General features: G+C 51.1%; 1 protein-coding gene across 1 annotated transcript in view; it reads right to left on the reverse strand.

Moving 5' to 3' along the window:
- The window catches only part of USP22 (ubiquitin specific peptidase 22), a 40,451-nt gene that overhangs the window by 8,614 nt on the left and 18,103 nt on the right, over nt 1-13,734 (reverse strand). The window contains exons 3-8 of the mRNA XM_034989782.1: nt 11,670-11,783; nt 9,568-9,669; nt 9,110-9,279; nt 8,030-8,177; nt 4,832-4,937; nt 3,125-3,283 (exon numbers count right to left, since the gene is read on the reverse strand). Coding sequence (XP_034845673.1) covers nt 3,125-3,283; nt 4,832-4,937; nt 8,030-8,177; nt 9,110-9,279; nt 9,568-9,669; nt 11,670-11,783 — 799 coding nt within the window. The remainder of the gene's footprint in view (nt 1-3,124; nt 3,284-4,831; nt 4,938-8,029; nt 8,178-9,109; nt 9,280-9,567; nt 9,670-11,669; nt 11,784-13,734) is intronic.

Genomic DNA, 13,734 nt, shown 5'->3' on the forward strand with positions numbered 1-13,734 from the left:
GGGGGGGGGGGGGGGGGGGGGGGGGGGGGGGGGGGGGGGGGGGGGGCTGAAGCCTATGGATTTGCAACCAAACGTAATGTGCACACCTAGTCTGGATCCTGAGTTGAACAAACTGTACGGAATAGTTTCTTATAAAAACAATCAGGGCAGTTTAAACACTGGGTACCTGACCGGAAGAGAGAAGAACGTCCCCATGTTTATAGTGAAGACTCTGGAAATACATGACTTGCCACACACTACCCCATAACCCTATTTTCCAACTCAAACCCATTTGGCCCCAGGCCAACCAAACTGCTCAGGACCACACCAGGGGCCACAACTGCTTCCCTGACGTCTAGACCAGCTCCTTCGGTCAGCACTGGAGACAGCGGGGACAAGTACTCAGACCGCGTGTCACTACCAGGTAGAGCGAGCATGGTGCACTGAGGAAAAACATGGACTTTTACAACTGGAAGCCCAATGCCAGCCCACAACAGAAATCAGGCAGAGCACTCTGCCCGTGCAGCAAGCATTCAGAAAGCAGGTGTCCCATGGTGGAAAGCAAAGTGCCCGAGGCAACAAAAGTACCAATCCGGGCCGCAAAGAACACTTCCTTCCCCAGTGAAGGAAGCGCCTGAGGCTCGAGCTGCAGGAACTCTCAAATGTGACAGGGTCGAGCTTCCTAAGATGCAGCCTTGTGTGGCTTGTCAACTCAGACTGGGGGTGTGAACACGTCACTTACCCTCAAATTTGGAAACACAAGCGTCAGCCAGTTTTAACCACTTTGTTAACTATTATCAATTAAGCAGCTGATCAATAAGTGCACTGCTTCTCCTGAGGATGCGCATTTTAAAAGAACGTACTCCAGCGCGGTATAAAATGCTGAGTCCAAAGTCATCTTTTGAGGTTTTCTCATTTTTTATTCTTCAGGAAGATCCTGATATTTTGTCATTTTTCTTTCTGTGTGCAGTGCCCCCTAAGTTGAAATGCACTTAACCCAAATCCTCCTCCTCTCTGCCAAACGACGCTAACGTTCGGACACCAAATATGTCAACCAAACCTGCTTCGACAGCTAAGAAATGTCCCACAACGTCAGATACGAAGAGGATTTGGCTTCAAATTCCATAACCGTGAGTGAAGAATGGAAGGACAACAGAGCTCAACTCCCGGATCTTCTCAACGATCTATCCGTGCCACCCCTCCACCCATGTTTGGGGAATTTCCAAACCTGGGTGGGAGGCAGGGCCCGTCTTCTCCTTCATGGAAGTTTACCACGAAGGCCAGGGATTTGCTTTTCCACCCACCAGCATTCTGGGCACCCGACCTAGGCTCGACCGGTTGGATACTCGTAATGAGGACTCTGCGTCTGGAAAAGTCATTCTCAAGAAGCATCTGGAGGAAGAACCGGTCTTGCCCAGAGCAGCAGCTCCACGGCACCGGACAGCCACAGGCCAGCAGCGGGCTGCATGTCTCTGGATACCGGTCCCCAAGCTTCGCATGGTGACCACGTGTTTGCTGAGCCGGGTCCTCTTCAGCCTTCCTGTGGATGCAGTGAACTACCCAGTCTCTTCACCCGCCTGAGCTCAGCAGAGCCCCTTCCTGCCGCGTGCAAGCCTGCAAGCACTCCAACCTGGTGAGTGCAGGTGCGCTCGCACGCGTGCCCGGCAGAAGACCATCACCACTCGAGGTGCGACGGGGGGACGGGAAGGTAGTACGAGGCAGTCTCCTCCCCCGAAGAGGCTGCATTTCAATCCGGACTGAGGAGATACAACACAGACAGTAAGACAGCAGAGACAGCAACAGAGTGACGAGAGCCAAGGGCACAGCCCGAGGCCAACACAGGAACGGCCCGACACCCAGGAAAGCAACTGGCCCTGCCGAGGGCTCCCCCTTCACCAGGGCCGCCTCCGTGCTCCCGCTGAGTCTACCTCCTCCCCGAAAGGCTCAAGGAGCACGGGGTGAGCCTTCCCTCAGGCAGCTCCCGAGGGGTGATGGCCACCTCTCTGCCCCCGCACCGCGTACCCTCATGAAACACTTGAGAACTCGGAGGGTCTGGAGCTACAGAATTCCATCTACCTCAACTTCCTCCTGCCAGCTTCGCAATCTGCTCTCAACATAACTTGGAAAGGGCCCTTTTGCTGTTAACACAAACTCGAGATGAACGTGCTCGCCTTTCCTTGGCCACTCAGCCACTGACCCAGCCCCACGTGGCCCCTGACCGGACAGCTCGGTGGGCATCTCAGTGTGGAAAGTGTCGCTGCCCCCTCTGTGCCCGCTTGGTGGGCAAAGCTTCAGGTTTGCTGAAACACATAACTAAGTGCAACGGAGTTGGAAACCGTCTCTTCAAAAATGGTGGCCTTTTCATTTCTGATGTTCTTCTTGGTTCCCAAATTACAAGTTTGATGCCCCATTTACATCTGGACCTACCAGTGTGACGGAGTTGATGCGCTTAAAAATTCTTAACATGCACCTTTGAGCCTGCTGACTATACAGCAAGATAAAAACCAAGAAGCCTGCCCCTCTCCGTAAGGAACACCTCTGCCCAAGGACACACCTGCGGTGACCTTTAAAGTGAGTAAAAGAAAATAAAGGCTGTAAAACACTCAAGTCCATTAGAATAGTTTAGAAAGGGTCTCTAGCGTCTCCGCTATCACGTGTGAGAGCTACCCGAACACGCCGATGGCAACCATCCCCTAACCCCAGCACCTGTCCCACGTGGCGATGGCGAAAACGGACACGCGCACCACCACAAACGGGCCAGTGGCCGGCAGGAAGGGCCCCGCCAGACTCTGGGGCAGCTTCTCAGCCCCAGATGGTGATGGAGCTTCAACCTCAGCTCTCTGGCTCTCGGGCACCTTGCCCGGTGGGCAGGGGGTTTCCACACCAAGCTGGGTGACCAGAACAGTCCTCTTGCCAACACGTGACAGACTCTACTACGAGCCACTGGGCACCAGCTGCAGCCACCTGCAGGCTGTCCTGCCTCGTCTCATTTTCTATACCGGACATGTGACAGAAAATTCTCCTGGGGCCCTGGGTGGCCCTGAATTTCTTCAGACTTTCCTCTGACCAACCACTACCCCGAAGAGCCGCAGGCTGGAGAGACCAGCGCCTGCTTTGTCTCCAGAAGCGCCGGCAGCTCTCTTACCTTCGCAAGCAGTCCGTGAGCGTAGTGGTTCCTGCTACGTGGCTTTCCCCGTTCACCACGCTGCCCTCACTCCCGGGGCTCAGGGGCCAGAACGGGGTGGAGGAGCCAGGCAGATCTAAACTGATGTCCCAGAAGGGGTCTATGGTGGTAGAGACTCCGCTAGAAGCAAGAGGAGAGACACACACACATGAGAACGGACGGCCACGCAGCCTCCGAGGCAGCAGCTGGCCGACGACATCCACATCGTCTCACAGCTCTGCCCTTCCATGCAAATGACGTGGAAGGTCAGAAGACGCGGGACAGCTCCCACCCAGCTCGTCCTGGGCCCCCAAGGGAGCCCTGTGGAGGAACAGCAGGTAAACCACTTCCGGCAGAGGCTGCTCCGAAAGCTACGGTTTCAGAACCCAGAAGATCATTACGATCGTTTTGGGGTTTTTTGAAAATAGAGACAGACCCCTGGGCCCCACGTCCAGAAGTTCTGAATTGATGGATCTAGCTCAGCAGCATCTGAGGAACTAGAAACCGCGAGTCCAGGGAGCGATTTAGAGCTCCAGGCACACCTCCTGTGGAGAGAATGCACCGAGCCAGCACCGCGCCACGGGACGCTCTACCTAATAACAGAGGCGGTTCCCTCCCAGACACGGCCCGTGAAGGACAGGCTGGGAACTTCACTCCAGATACTCAAACAGGACATAAACCCAGAGACAACCTCCTGCTGCTAGAATTCAGCAGCACAGAGCCGACAAGGAGGTCCTTTAAAACTGTGAGTCTAAACACTGGAGCAATGCCCACGACGGCGTCTACATCACAGAAAACTGGGTGCGTGACCCAGGCAGAACCGCTCCCCTCCCGGTATCTCCTCTGTCCTCTACCAACTGCACGCGGGAATCCAGTAGAGGTTCCGAAATAACTTGAGTGGATCATGACCAGGATTTTTTAAAACCCTGAAATGGAAAAACACAGAGGAGTGTGCACTGAGGTCGAAAGGGAGGGTTCTTGCAACCTCACTGATCCATGCATCCTCCTCCTAGAAATCAAAGCTCTGCACGCTGAGCAAAGCTGTGAACAATCAGGGACACTAGTCTGGAGACCATGGGAAAGGAAACCATGACATGAAAAGCAACACACTTTGGAGAATGGGTGCCAAGGATCTGCCAGGTGTGCACCAGTCCCTCCAGAAGGCAGGGCTCTTATTTAGCTCCTGGTAGAGCAAGACATGGGGGGAAGCTTCAGGGCACACCCGCTCAGGTGTGCACGGGAAAAAAGATGGCCCCGGGGACCTGCAGCACTCGGGGCGACCTGCTCCTCCTCTGTGAGCCTCCTGTACTGGAGCTGATTTATCTCAACACGTTCGATGGCTTGGCTGTTTAACCTCAGCTCATCCTGCTCCACGTTTGGTTGCCGCAGAGGCTCCTCTGTAAGAGCCACACCACCTACGCTTCCCCACATCACCGAAAGAGCCAGAGCCGTGGGGGGCACGGACTAAACTTCTGGCTCTAAGTGTTAAAACTTCTAAAACCTGCTCAAAACACAGCAGTGTTGCTGGCTGAACATGTCCCATGATGTTCCAAAAGCAGCACCTAGAACCAAGTCAGTCTCCCGGGCAGGACCTGGGGTCCCACACCACGGTCTGGTCAGCACAGTGCAGACGGCCTCTCGCGTTCCAGAAGAACGCTGGGTGCCGTGCGGGAAGTCTCGCACACTTACTGGCAGACTTGGCAGGTGACGTCCGACTGCAGCCCGCCCGTGAAGATCTGGTCTATGATGCAGTTGCAGTGGTTGGGGTTGTTGGCCTTCTTCCCATTATCGTCACCTGGGGAAAGATCACAGCTGTGGGATTTGCATCTGTGCCCCGAGTCCACAAGCTTCCAAGAGCCTCGGGTCCAAGGCGTGAGGCCATTCACCTACAGAGGCTGGTGAAGCCGAAGTGCCGAAACTTTCACGAGGGCACAGGAGGACCCTTATTCGAACAGGGAGACTTGGCAGGAAAAGAGGGAACAACCCAGCTAGCATATTTTAAGTGTGCTTCTCTTTCTCCATTCCCTAAGATCCGCTTGGCTTCTACGTAGATACCATGATGCAGCTAACGCCCAGTCACTGGGGAGAGTCACGGATTCCCCTTCCCCCACAGAACAACTGAGTGGCCCTGCCGTGGCGGGGTGCCCCACGCTGCCAGGGAATGCCTGCTTCCCCCCTCCGCGGCACAGACACGGCGCCCCGACTTCAGAAAGCATCTCTGCAGAACTCCCATCGGTCTGTTTTCCCCATCAGCTCCTGCAGCCTGCAACTTCACGAACAGCTCTGCTTTCTTAAGCATTTGCACCTAGGTAAGTACCACTCCAATCCTCTCTAGTTCAACATGGGTTCTATATATTCGGGGGCAAATATACAAATACAAAGCTTACACGCTGGAACACAATACATACTAACATGTACCGCAGATACATACTATAGAACTTTCATTCAACCAGACAAAAGAGATAGACTGTGTTTATCTGTATATATGTTCCTCCTCAAACAAGTGAAATTATTACCTAGGAATAAAGAATGCCCACTAAGTCTTTTGACAGCAAATCGGCTAGAGAGATTAGGGAGAAAATGCTACCCAGAAAGATTTCAAGTTCATGGGACAAGATGTCAGAATACAGGAAAATACATATAGGAAACCACAAAGGAAAATAAGCCAAAAGATACCCGATGCTCGCAACCACATAAAAACATGACCCAGCCAAGTGAACTAGCAAGGCTGAAGGAGAGATTGGAATACCTGCTTCTTTTTTTTTTTTTAAAGATTTTCTTTATTTATTTGTCAGAAACAGAGAGAGAGGGAACACAAGCAGGGGGCATGGGAGAGGGAGAAGCAGGCTCCCCGCCGAGCAGGGAGCCCGATGCGGGGCTCAATCCCAGGACCTTGGGATCATGACCTGAGCCGAAGGCAGACGCTTAACTGACTGAGCCACCCAGGCATCCCGGAACACCCTGCCTCTGACGAGACATTTCTTGTGACGTGTGCAACAGAATTACGTCAGAGAAGTGGACCATGATCGTTGCATTGTGCTTCTGTCAGATGAACGTTTTCCCAGCAATGCATTTGACGCAGCTGATTTTTAGGACAGACTAATGCTGGTTACAGAAGTCTCGTGATTATCCTCAAGTGCTCGGGATGATAATTTAATGGTCTTACACAGCGGCTCTTTTCGGTTTGTATGTTATACTTCATACTAGGAAACCAAACCTCACCTAAGCTATTCAGCACCGTTTATTTGGCTCCTCGGGTGAGCACTGAAAGGATGTATAGGTTTTTCAGGAGAAAAACACTTAAGTACACAAAAAAGCCAGAACCCAAAGCCCCGACAGCTGATGAGAACAAGCCACCTTATTCGGAGTCTGGCTGGCCTCAAAGTTGGGATGTCAGACCTCACAGGGCATTTGGGAGAGCAGCCCCGTGACTGCAGAAAGGCCGAGCAGAAGTCCTGGGGAACAGAACTGTGGTCCAACAGAATCACCGACAACCCGCCAGTCCACCCCAGAGGCCACAGGTAAGCAGGTAACTTGCTCACCCCGACACATGTCAGCTACACCTGAGTGTCTTCCCTGAACCGGCCCATGAGCATCACTGGGGACCCAGCAGGAAAATACTGAGTTCACACCCAGCCAACAGAAGCAGCAAAGAGCCCTCCAAGGGACTGTGACCCATCACGGTCAAGAATCCTCCTCAGCTGATCCTGGGTCAGCACACTTGGGCGTAGGGCCTTCAGACTGGGAGCCCCGCCATGGGGAGGGCAGGAGGGACCCGCGGTGGCTTGTTATTCAGTCTAACCTCCTGCCCCGAGCCCGAAGAGCTGCTTCCCCCATGCCCTTCCCCAGACTATCCAAACCCACCCACGTCTGAGACCCCTGGGGGGGCTGCCCCCCTCTGGGAGCCCAGCTGTGGGACAGAAGCCAAAACCCAGCGAGGTCCTGAAAGAGACTTTAAAAAGACCTTGGCTGGGGCGCCTGGGTGGCTCAGTTGGTTAAGCGACTGCCTTCGGCTCAGGTCATGATCCCGGAGTCCCGGGATCGAGTCCCGCATCGGGCTCCCTGCTCGGCAGGGAGTCTGCTTCTCCCTCTGACCCTCCCCCCTCTCATGTACTCTCTCTCATTCTCGCTCTCTCAAAATGAATAAATAAATCTTTAAAAAAAAAAAGGGGGGGGGGCGCCTGGGTGGCTCAGTTGGTTAAGTGACTGCCTTCGGCTCAGGTCATGATCCTGGAGTCCCGGGATCGAGTCCCGCATTGGGCTCCCTGCTCGGCAGGGAGTCTGCTTCTCCCTCTGACCCTCGTCCCTCTCATGCTCTATCTCATTCTCTCTGTCTCAAATAAATAAATTAAAAAAAATCTTTAAAAAGACCTTGGCTGGACCCCAAAATGAGCGTGACTTAGGGTAAGGGAAGCACTGGCGAGCGTGCAGATCCAGTTTTGTATTCTCAGCTCTCTCTGGTGACTAGCGCCATGATCGGTCCTTCTGGAGACCCCACCAGGGGAGGGAGCCAGTGTTGATGGTTCAGCTGCATTTGGAGCATATATGGAATTTTCTGGCGTGTCAGGGACCGAGTAACCCGGAGGAGCCGCACACCAGCTCCCTCACAATCAGTCCGAGAGGAAGCCGGCAGCAGAGGACTCGAGGCAAAGGCCCGTCAAGGACGGAGACCTCTGTTCACTGCTCCGGGTTTTACAGGACCACCCGCCACGCTCTTCCCTTCCCAGCAAGGTCGGAAGAGGACACCCCAACCATTTCCTCCCCTCTTAAACTATGAAGAACCTCTCTGGGGTATTAATGGGGAAAACCACCACAATTAAAACACAAGTGCGCTGAGTCCCCCGGGGTGGTGTTCGAGAGCGCCCCCTATCCCGGGCGGAGCCGCACCTTTGCAATGCCGGTGGAGGACGTCCAGGGCGGCGATGAGGAACTCGTGCGCGTCCTGCTGCTCGTACCCCGCCAGGTGCCGCGCGTGAGTCCACACCAGGTGCAGCAACTTGTAGGGGATGTGGGGGGAGCGGTGCCCCGAGTAGAACTGCTCACCGACAGGGAGAGGAGGGGAAACACTGTCAGGAGTAAGTACTACACTCTGAACACGATAAAAAAAAAAAACAAACCTGTAACAACAGCCTAGAATTTCTTGCGGGTACTCGGTCAAAAGGATTGTTTTACTCCCGCCGCCCCCCCTTTTTTTTTCAAAATGTATTTTCATGTGGGCTCCCTGGACTTTTTGAATCTATCATTTTGTCCCTTCCCACTGTCGGTTTTCTACAGAGAAGCCAAAATGAGGAATGGGGAATGCCCGATGCGGACACAAGGTGGGCGGCGGGCACGAGGCTGCGCTCGGAGGTACTGAAGAAAACAGGCGAGGCCGAACCCGCCGGCTCCTCTGTTGGGCCTGTGAAGCACATCTGGGTCCTCTCGGCATCCACGAGGCAGGCGCCGGCCCCGATCTATAGTTGGGCAGCCTCTTCGGTCACTAGGTGTGGGGGGATCCCGCACAGGGACACCTGAGCCTAGGCCTGAGCTGTCCCGCTGTGAGTGCGGCCTAGGCCCCAAGCAGAACAGAACCTGATGTGCGGGGCGGAGGGCCACCAAGACAGGTGCTCTGGTGGAGCACACTCAGGCCTGGCAGGAGAAGACAAGGGCCACTCTCCTTGAGAAGAGGACGGCAGACAATGAGGAGGATGAAACGAGCACGACATCTACAGACAGAGGTCTTCCACCCACTGCGCCCCCTCCGAAGGGCTCTTTCTCATCCTCCAAGTCAGCACCGTGCCCCCAAGTGATGCCAACAGTCCCTAGCAATTCCCTTTGGAAAAAATGTTCCATAAGAAATGCATGTATTATTCCCTGTGCAAGGTTCCAGAAACCTGCCTTCCTTTATTATGTGGACTTGACATTTATTTAAAGGAAAAGTACAAGCGGTCACAGAAACGGTAGGCTGCCCACGCCAGCAGCGCTCACCTCCTGAAACAGCGACGACATCTCGCAGACCAGACACGAGCTGGGGGTCTGCATCTCACACCGGTGCCTGTCGGAGAGGAAGAAGTCTCGCAGGAGCGGCGTGTGCGTGAGCGCCTGGACGATGCAGTTCATGAAGCAGGTGTTGCCAAGGTTGATCAGCCCCCGCAAACCTGGGCAGAATAAACTTGAGTCTTCTTACAGGACAGACCGTCAGAGCCCCGCGGCAGGGACCATTTCCGTCCATCACCATGAGGCCCCCCAAACCTACCCCAGCTACCCGCTTCCCCAGAGCACAGGTGTTCCAGAAGTTGGGGGAAGGGGGAATGATGAACGACTTATACAAGGGCTTAAGGAGAACCGTGCTATGAAATCCAGCTGTTTACATCGACTTTTAAACCCAGAGAAGCCAGCCTTCCTGGCAGAACAAACCACTGCTCGGGGCGCTGTCGCCCACCTACCTATGGTGCAGTTGGAGGTGATCTTTCGCCTTTTCGGGTTGTGTTTCAGCAGTTCAAGCTCCCGTTTGGTGGGTTCCCAAGTTGAAAACTTCTCCCCAACGCCTAAGTAGATGGAAAACAGTTCCCGGTGCCATGAGCTCAGTTTTCATCAAGTGTTTGTAAATAAAAGCGATGGTGATAGAATACTTATCAGCTTGTATTTCAAAGAGGGGCAGCCACAACACGAGGTCTTTGTTGAACCGTATTATATTGCAACGGGCTAAAAACACTTAGGAGGAGTTTCTTTTAGAAAATGTGTGGTGGGGCGCCTGGGTGGCTCAGTCGGTTAAGCGTCTGCCTTCGGCTCAGGTCATGATCCCAGGGTCCTGGGATCAAGACCCACATCGGGCTCCCAGCTCCGTGGGGCGACTGCTTCTCCCTCTGCCCCTCTCCCACTCATGCTCTTGCTCTCTCTCTCTCTCTCAAATAAATTCTTTAAAAAAAAAAAAAAAGTGTGGTGAATAAGCGGTTTCCTGTGAGAAAGGCAACACCTCCAATTAACGCTACCATAACGCTAATGCCAAGATGGGGATTTTTTGCAAAGCCTTTAATCCCTGAGTAGCGAGACTGCACCAGACCCGGCGGCAGATGCTACACTTGGCACTGAGATGAGGGGTCTCCCGTGAAAGAGTGAAAGCACAGGGAGAAAACGCACTCGCTGAAAGTTTGAAAATACATCGTGTTGAACAGCTGTACCCACAAAAGATTTATACCACAGACAATGGTGCAGATGCTAATTGTCACAATTCATCTTAATACCTACTTGTTCCATGTAACTTAAAATTTCTGCAAAATTCAATGACCTTTAAGAGACATACTATCTCACTGACACCTGGAGTTGTAGAATGATTTTATTTTATTAAGATTTTATTTATTTATTCATGAGAGAGAGAGAGAGAGAGAGGCAGAGGGAGAAGCAGGCTCCCAAGGAGCAGGGAGCCCGATGTGGGACTCGATCCCAGGACCCTGAGATCATGACCTGAGCCGAAGGCAGACACTTAACCATCTGAGCCACCCAGGCGCCCTGTAGAATGATTTTAGAAGAGTTGTTTTATTCTGGGCCATGTATTTCTTAGCTCCTGTGGGTGAAATGTTCTTCCCAGAGAAATAATATATTCAGACTTAGTTGCAACGTTACTAAATTTTTGAGGGAGAAAAGAATAGGATTGGTTAAAGAGACTGTTCTCCAGAAAAGATGTGTTACATACAAACAATTCTGATCACAGAGAGCCCGTTTCTATTGTTCCATTCTCAAAAAACAGGGTTGTTTGAAAGCAGAGCTATTAAGGCCAAAAAGTGTAAAGCAGATACTGGGTTTCTATGTTCTCTCTGTAAACAGTGAAAGCTCTGCTCACTGAGTGATGCTCACTAGTCAAGTGGGGTAAACTATACCTCCTACTGTTGTAACCCTTTCACTGTTACAGCATCTGATGGAAATGAAAACTAAAAAAAAATCAAGGAAACAAAAAAAGAAAGAAAGAATAGGGAAAACAGCCGCATATTGTTGTGTGTATCCCAGACTACGCATCCCATGAAGGCACGTGTGAGCACAGGGAAGTGACAGCACGGGAGAACCCCACACTGGGATCAGAAAACACATAGTGGTTCCCACCCCTGGTTCCTGGCACAAAGCTCCTCAAACCCTTATGATTTCCTAAGTGCTAAGAGCACTAGGAGCATCTTTATTCTAATGAGGTGACTCCCAGTGGGCTCCTGGAGGGGGCTGGTTGCCAGAGAGACCACACCATGAGGAGAAGCTTGGCATTTTCAGCCCTCCTCCCCTGGCCCCCTGCAGAGGGCGCCTGCCCACCTGTCTGGACAGTCACCTCACCTGCTTCTCCCGGATCCTCAACTGGCACCTACAGGGGGAAGCAAGCAGCTGTGAGGGTTCTTCCCACCAAATTAAGACCCAACCTGCAAAAACCCAGAGGCTATCCTATCTCCCAACCCTGACTTTCTCCCTAGATATTGATCTTTCTCTTGATAAGCCCTGCCCTTGACAGACACGAGGGAATGCACGAGTAGGAGCCAAAGCAGGCACGTAAATCTAGGCAAAACCAAACCTTGCATTTTCCAAGCTTTCCGTTGCTCCTCTTTGGCAATGATTTCCATGTCTTTGTCATATATGTAGTCCTGACACAAAAAGCAGTAGATCCCTCCATACATAAGCTCTATGGCTGAAAAGAGAAAGGGGAAAAGAGAGATCAAATTGAATTAAAAACTTTAAGGTAACGCTTAATACGGCCACAAATGAAACATCTAAGTGTTTTAGATATTTTACTGTTTCCACCATTCCCCTACTCTCAAACCATAGAAACCTCTATTTATAAAAGGATTTTACCTCCCACTTCAGACTTTTATCCTAAGCAAGTGAGGTATGTGTACTTTCCCTGGAAGCTCAGGACTTTCGAGGCTGAGGAATCTGAGAATGAGAGGCGTCACATCCATATTTTACAAAGGACCTCAAGTATCAGGTCCTGAAAGTATTCTCTGAAAACAGTGGTATTTAAAACAAGGAAGGGGCACCAGGGTGGCTCAGCCAGTTAAGCGTCTGCCTTGGGTTCAACCCCCCCGCCCAAGCTTGTGCTCATCTTCTCTCTCTCAAAAAAAAAAGGGAAAACTGTCATAGAGTATGATCAGCTCAGAAGGATCCTTAGCCACCTGACATGCATAACTGTGTTTTACTACATCTAGAATTCCTGATATGATTACAAAAAGGAATGCCACAGCTATTTGCCTACTCTTACTTTGACAGTGGTAAAATATCCTCTACCCAGGCAATCTTCACTTCTTGACCCACAGAGCTGACTCCTGCCCACCTGTGAGTGGCTCTTATGCATTTTCTCAACTGCATCATCTATAAAAACTGGCTCTTAGTTACTTCATTAGAAAGTAAGATAAAATCCTTTAATTTAAGCACCTGGAGGAAAGGTGTCTCAATTCAACAATTAAAAAGAATTTTTTTCTGGCTCGGGTTCACCAAGCAATAGAAGATGTCTGAAAGGCAATGCAGCATAAAGAGCACAGATTTAGAATAACTGGGATTAAGCCCGGCTCTGCCGCTTACTAGTTACACACCTCTGATAAATTACTCCACTTCCCCGAGCCTCAGCTTCCCCTTTGGTAATAGTGATGGTAACAGCACTAAGAGTTCACAGGTTTGTGTGGTGATTTTGTAACTTTACAGTATACCTAGTGCGTGGTAACGTCTTCATACATCACAGTTTGTATCTTATTCCGGGTCTTCAGTTGCCAGGACACATCAGTAATATTGTGGGGGATCTTTAAAGTCCTCTAAAGCAGATGTATTAAAGCTCAATTGAAGAATCCCATACCTACTCCTTGCCTCTCACCCAAAACTGACAAAATTCCCACAAATTCTTTGAAAGTCGCCATCGAAGCTGCTGCAGAGAGCTTGGCTGCCCCTTGGCACCACGTATGCCTTGAATGGGAGAGTTCCTGGCATGGGATACCAAAGCCCGAGACAGACTACAATGAGGATGACAGGAATTTTCAGGAAAGCAGAGGCATTCAATAAAAAATATGCCAAGCAAGTTACACAGCGGGCTCTGAGGAGCTCAGTGGGGAGTCTGTGTGAGATTCTCTCTTTCCCTCTCCGTCTGCCCCTTCCCCCTTCTCTCAAATAAATAAAATCTTTAAAAAAAAAAAAAAGAACTGGATCTTCCTCCCATTTCAAGGTTTTGTTTCTGAAAGCAAACTTTCTAAAACTTATGCTTTCTAGCAAAAGTAGACGCAGAGTTTATCAGTCAGGTGGACGAAATGAATAAATTTCTGAAATGATTTTTATAGATGACTCTGGGTAATAGCAAGATTCTTCAGAGAGCTTTTTTAAGTGTAAATAGATTTCCAATTTTCCATAACCCTTTAACCCCATGAAATCACAGCCCAGGAAAAACAGCAGAGCGGCCTACGTGGGTCTGGTCTGAGATGCAGACATGGCAGGAATACTCTTCATTTATATTGTGAAAGCACATATCTACATTAAGTAAATGCTAGATAATTTTGTCACATCCATAGTGTCCCAAGCAGTGTCTTTTCCGTCTGGTTAGCCAATTTAAGAGATCACTGATGACCTCATTCCTCCGTGGGACATAATTCATGAGAGCA

This window comes from Mirounga leonina, unplaced genomic scaffold (genome assembly GCF_011800145.1).
Source record: "Mirounga leonina isolate KUSES-001 unplaced genomic scaffold, KU_Mleo_1.0 Mir_488, whole genome shotgun sequence".
Taxonomy (NCBI): Eukaryota; Metazoa; Chordata; class Mammalia; order Carnivora; family Phocidae; genus Mirounga; species Mirounga leonina.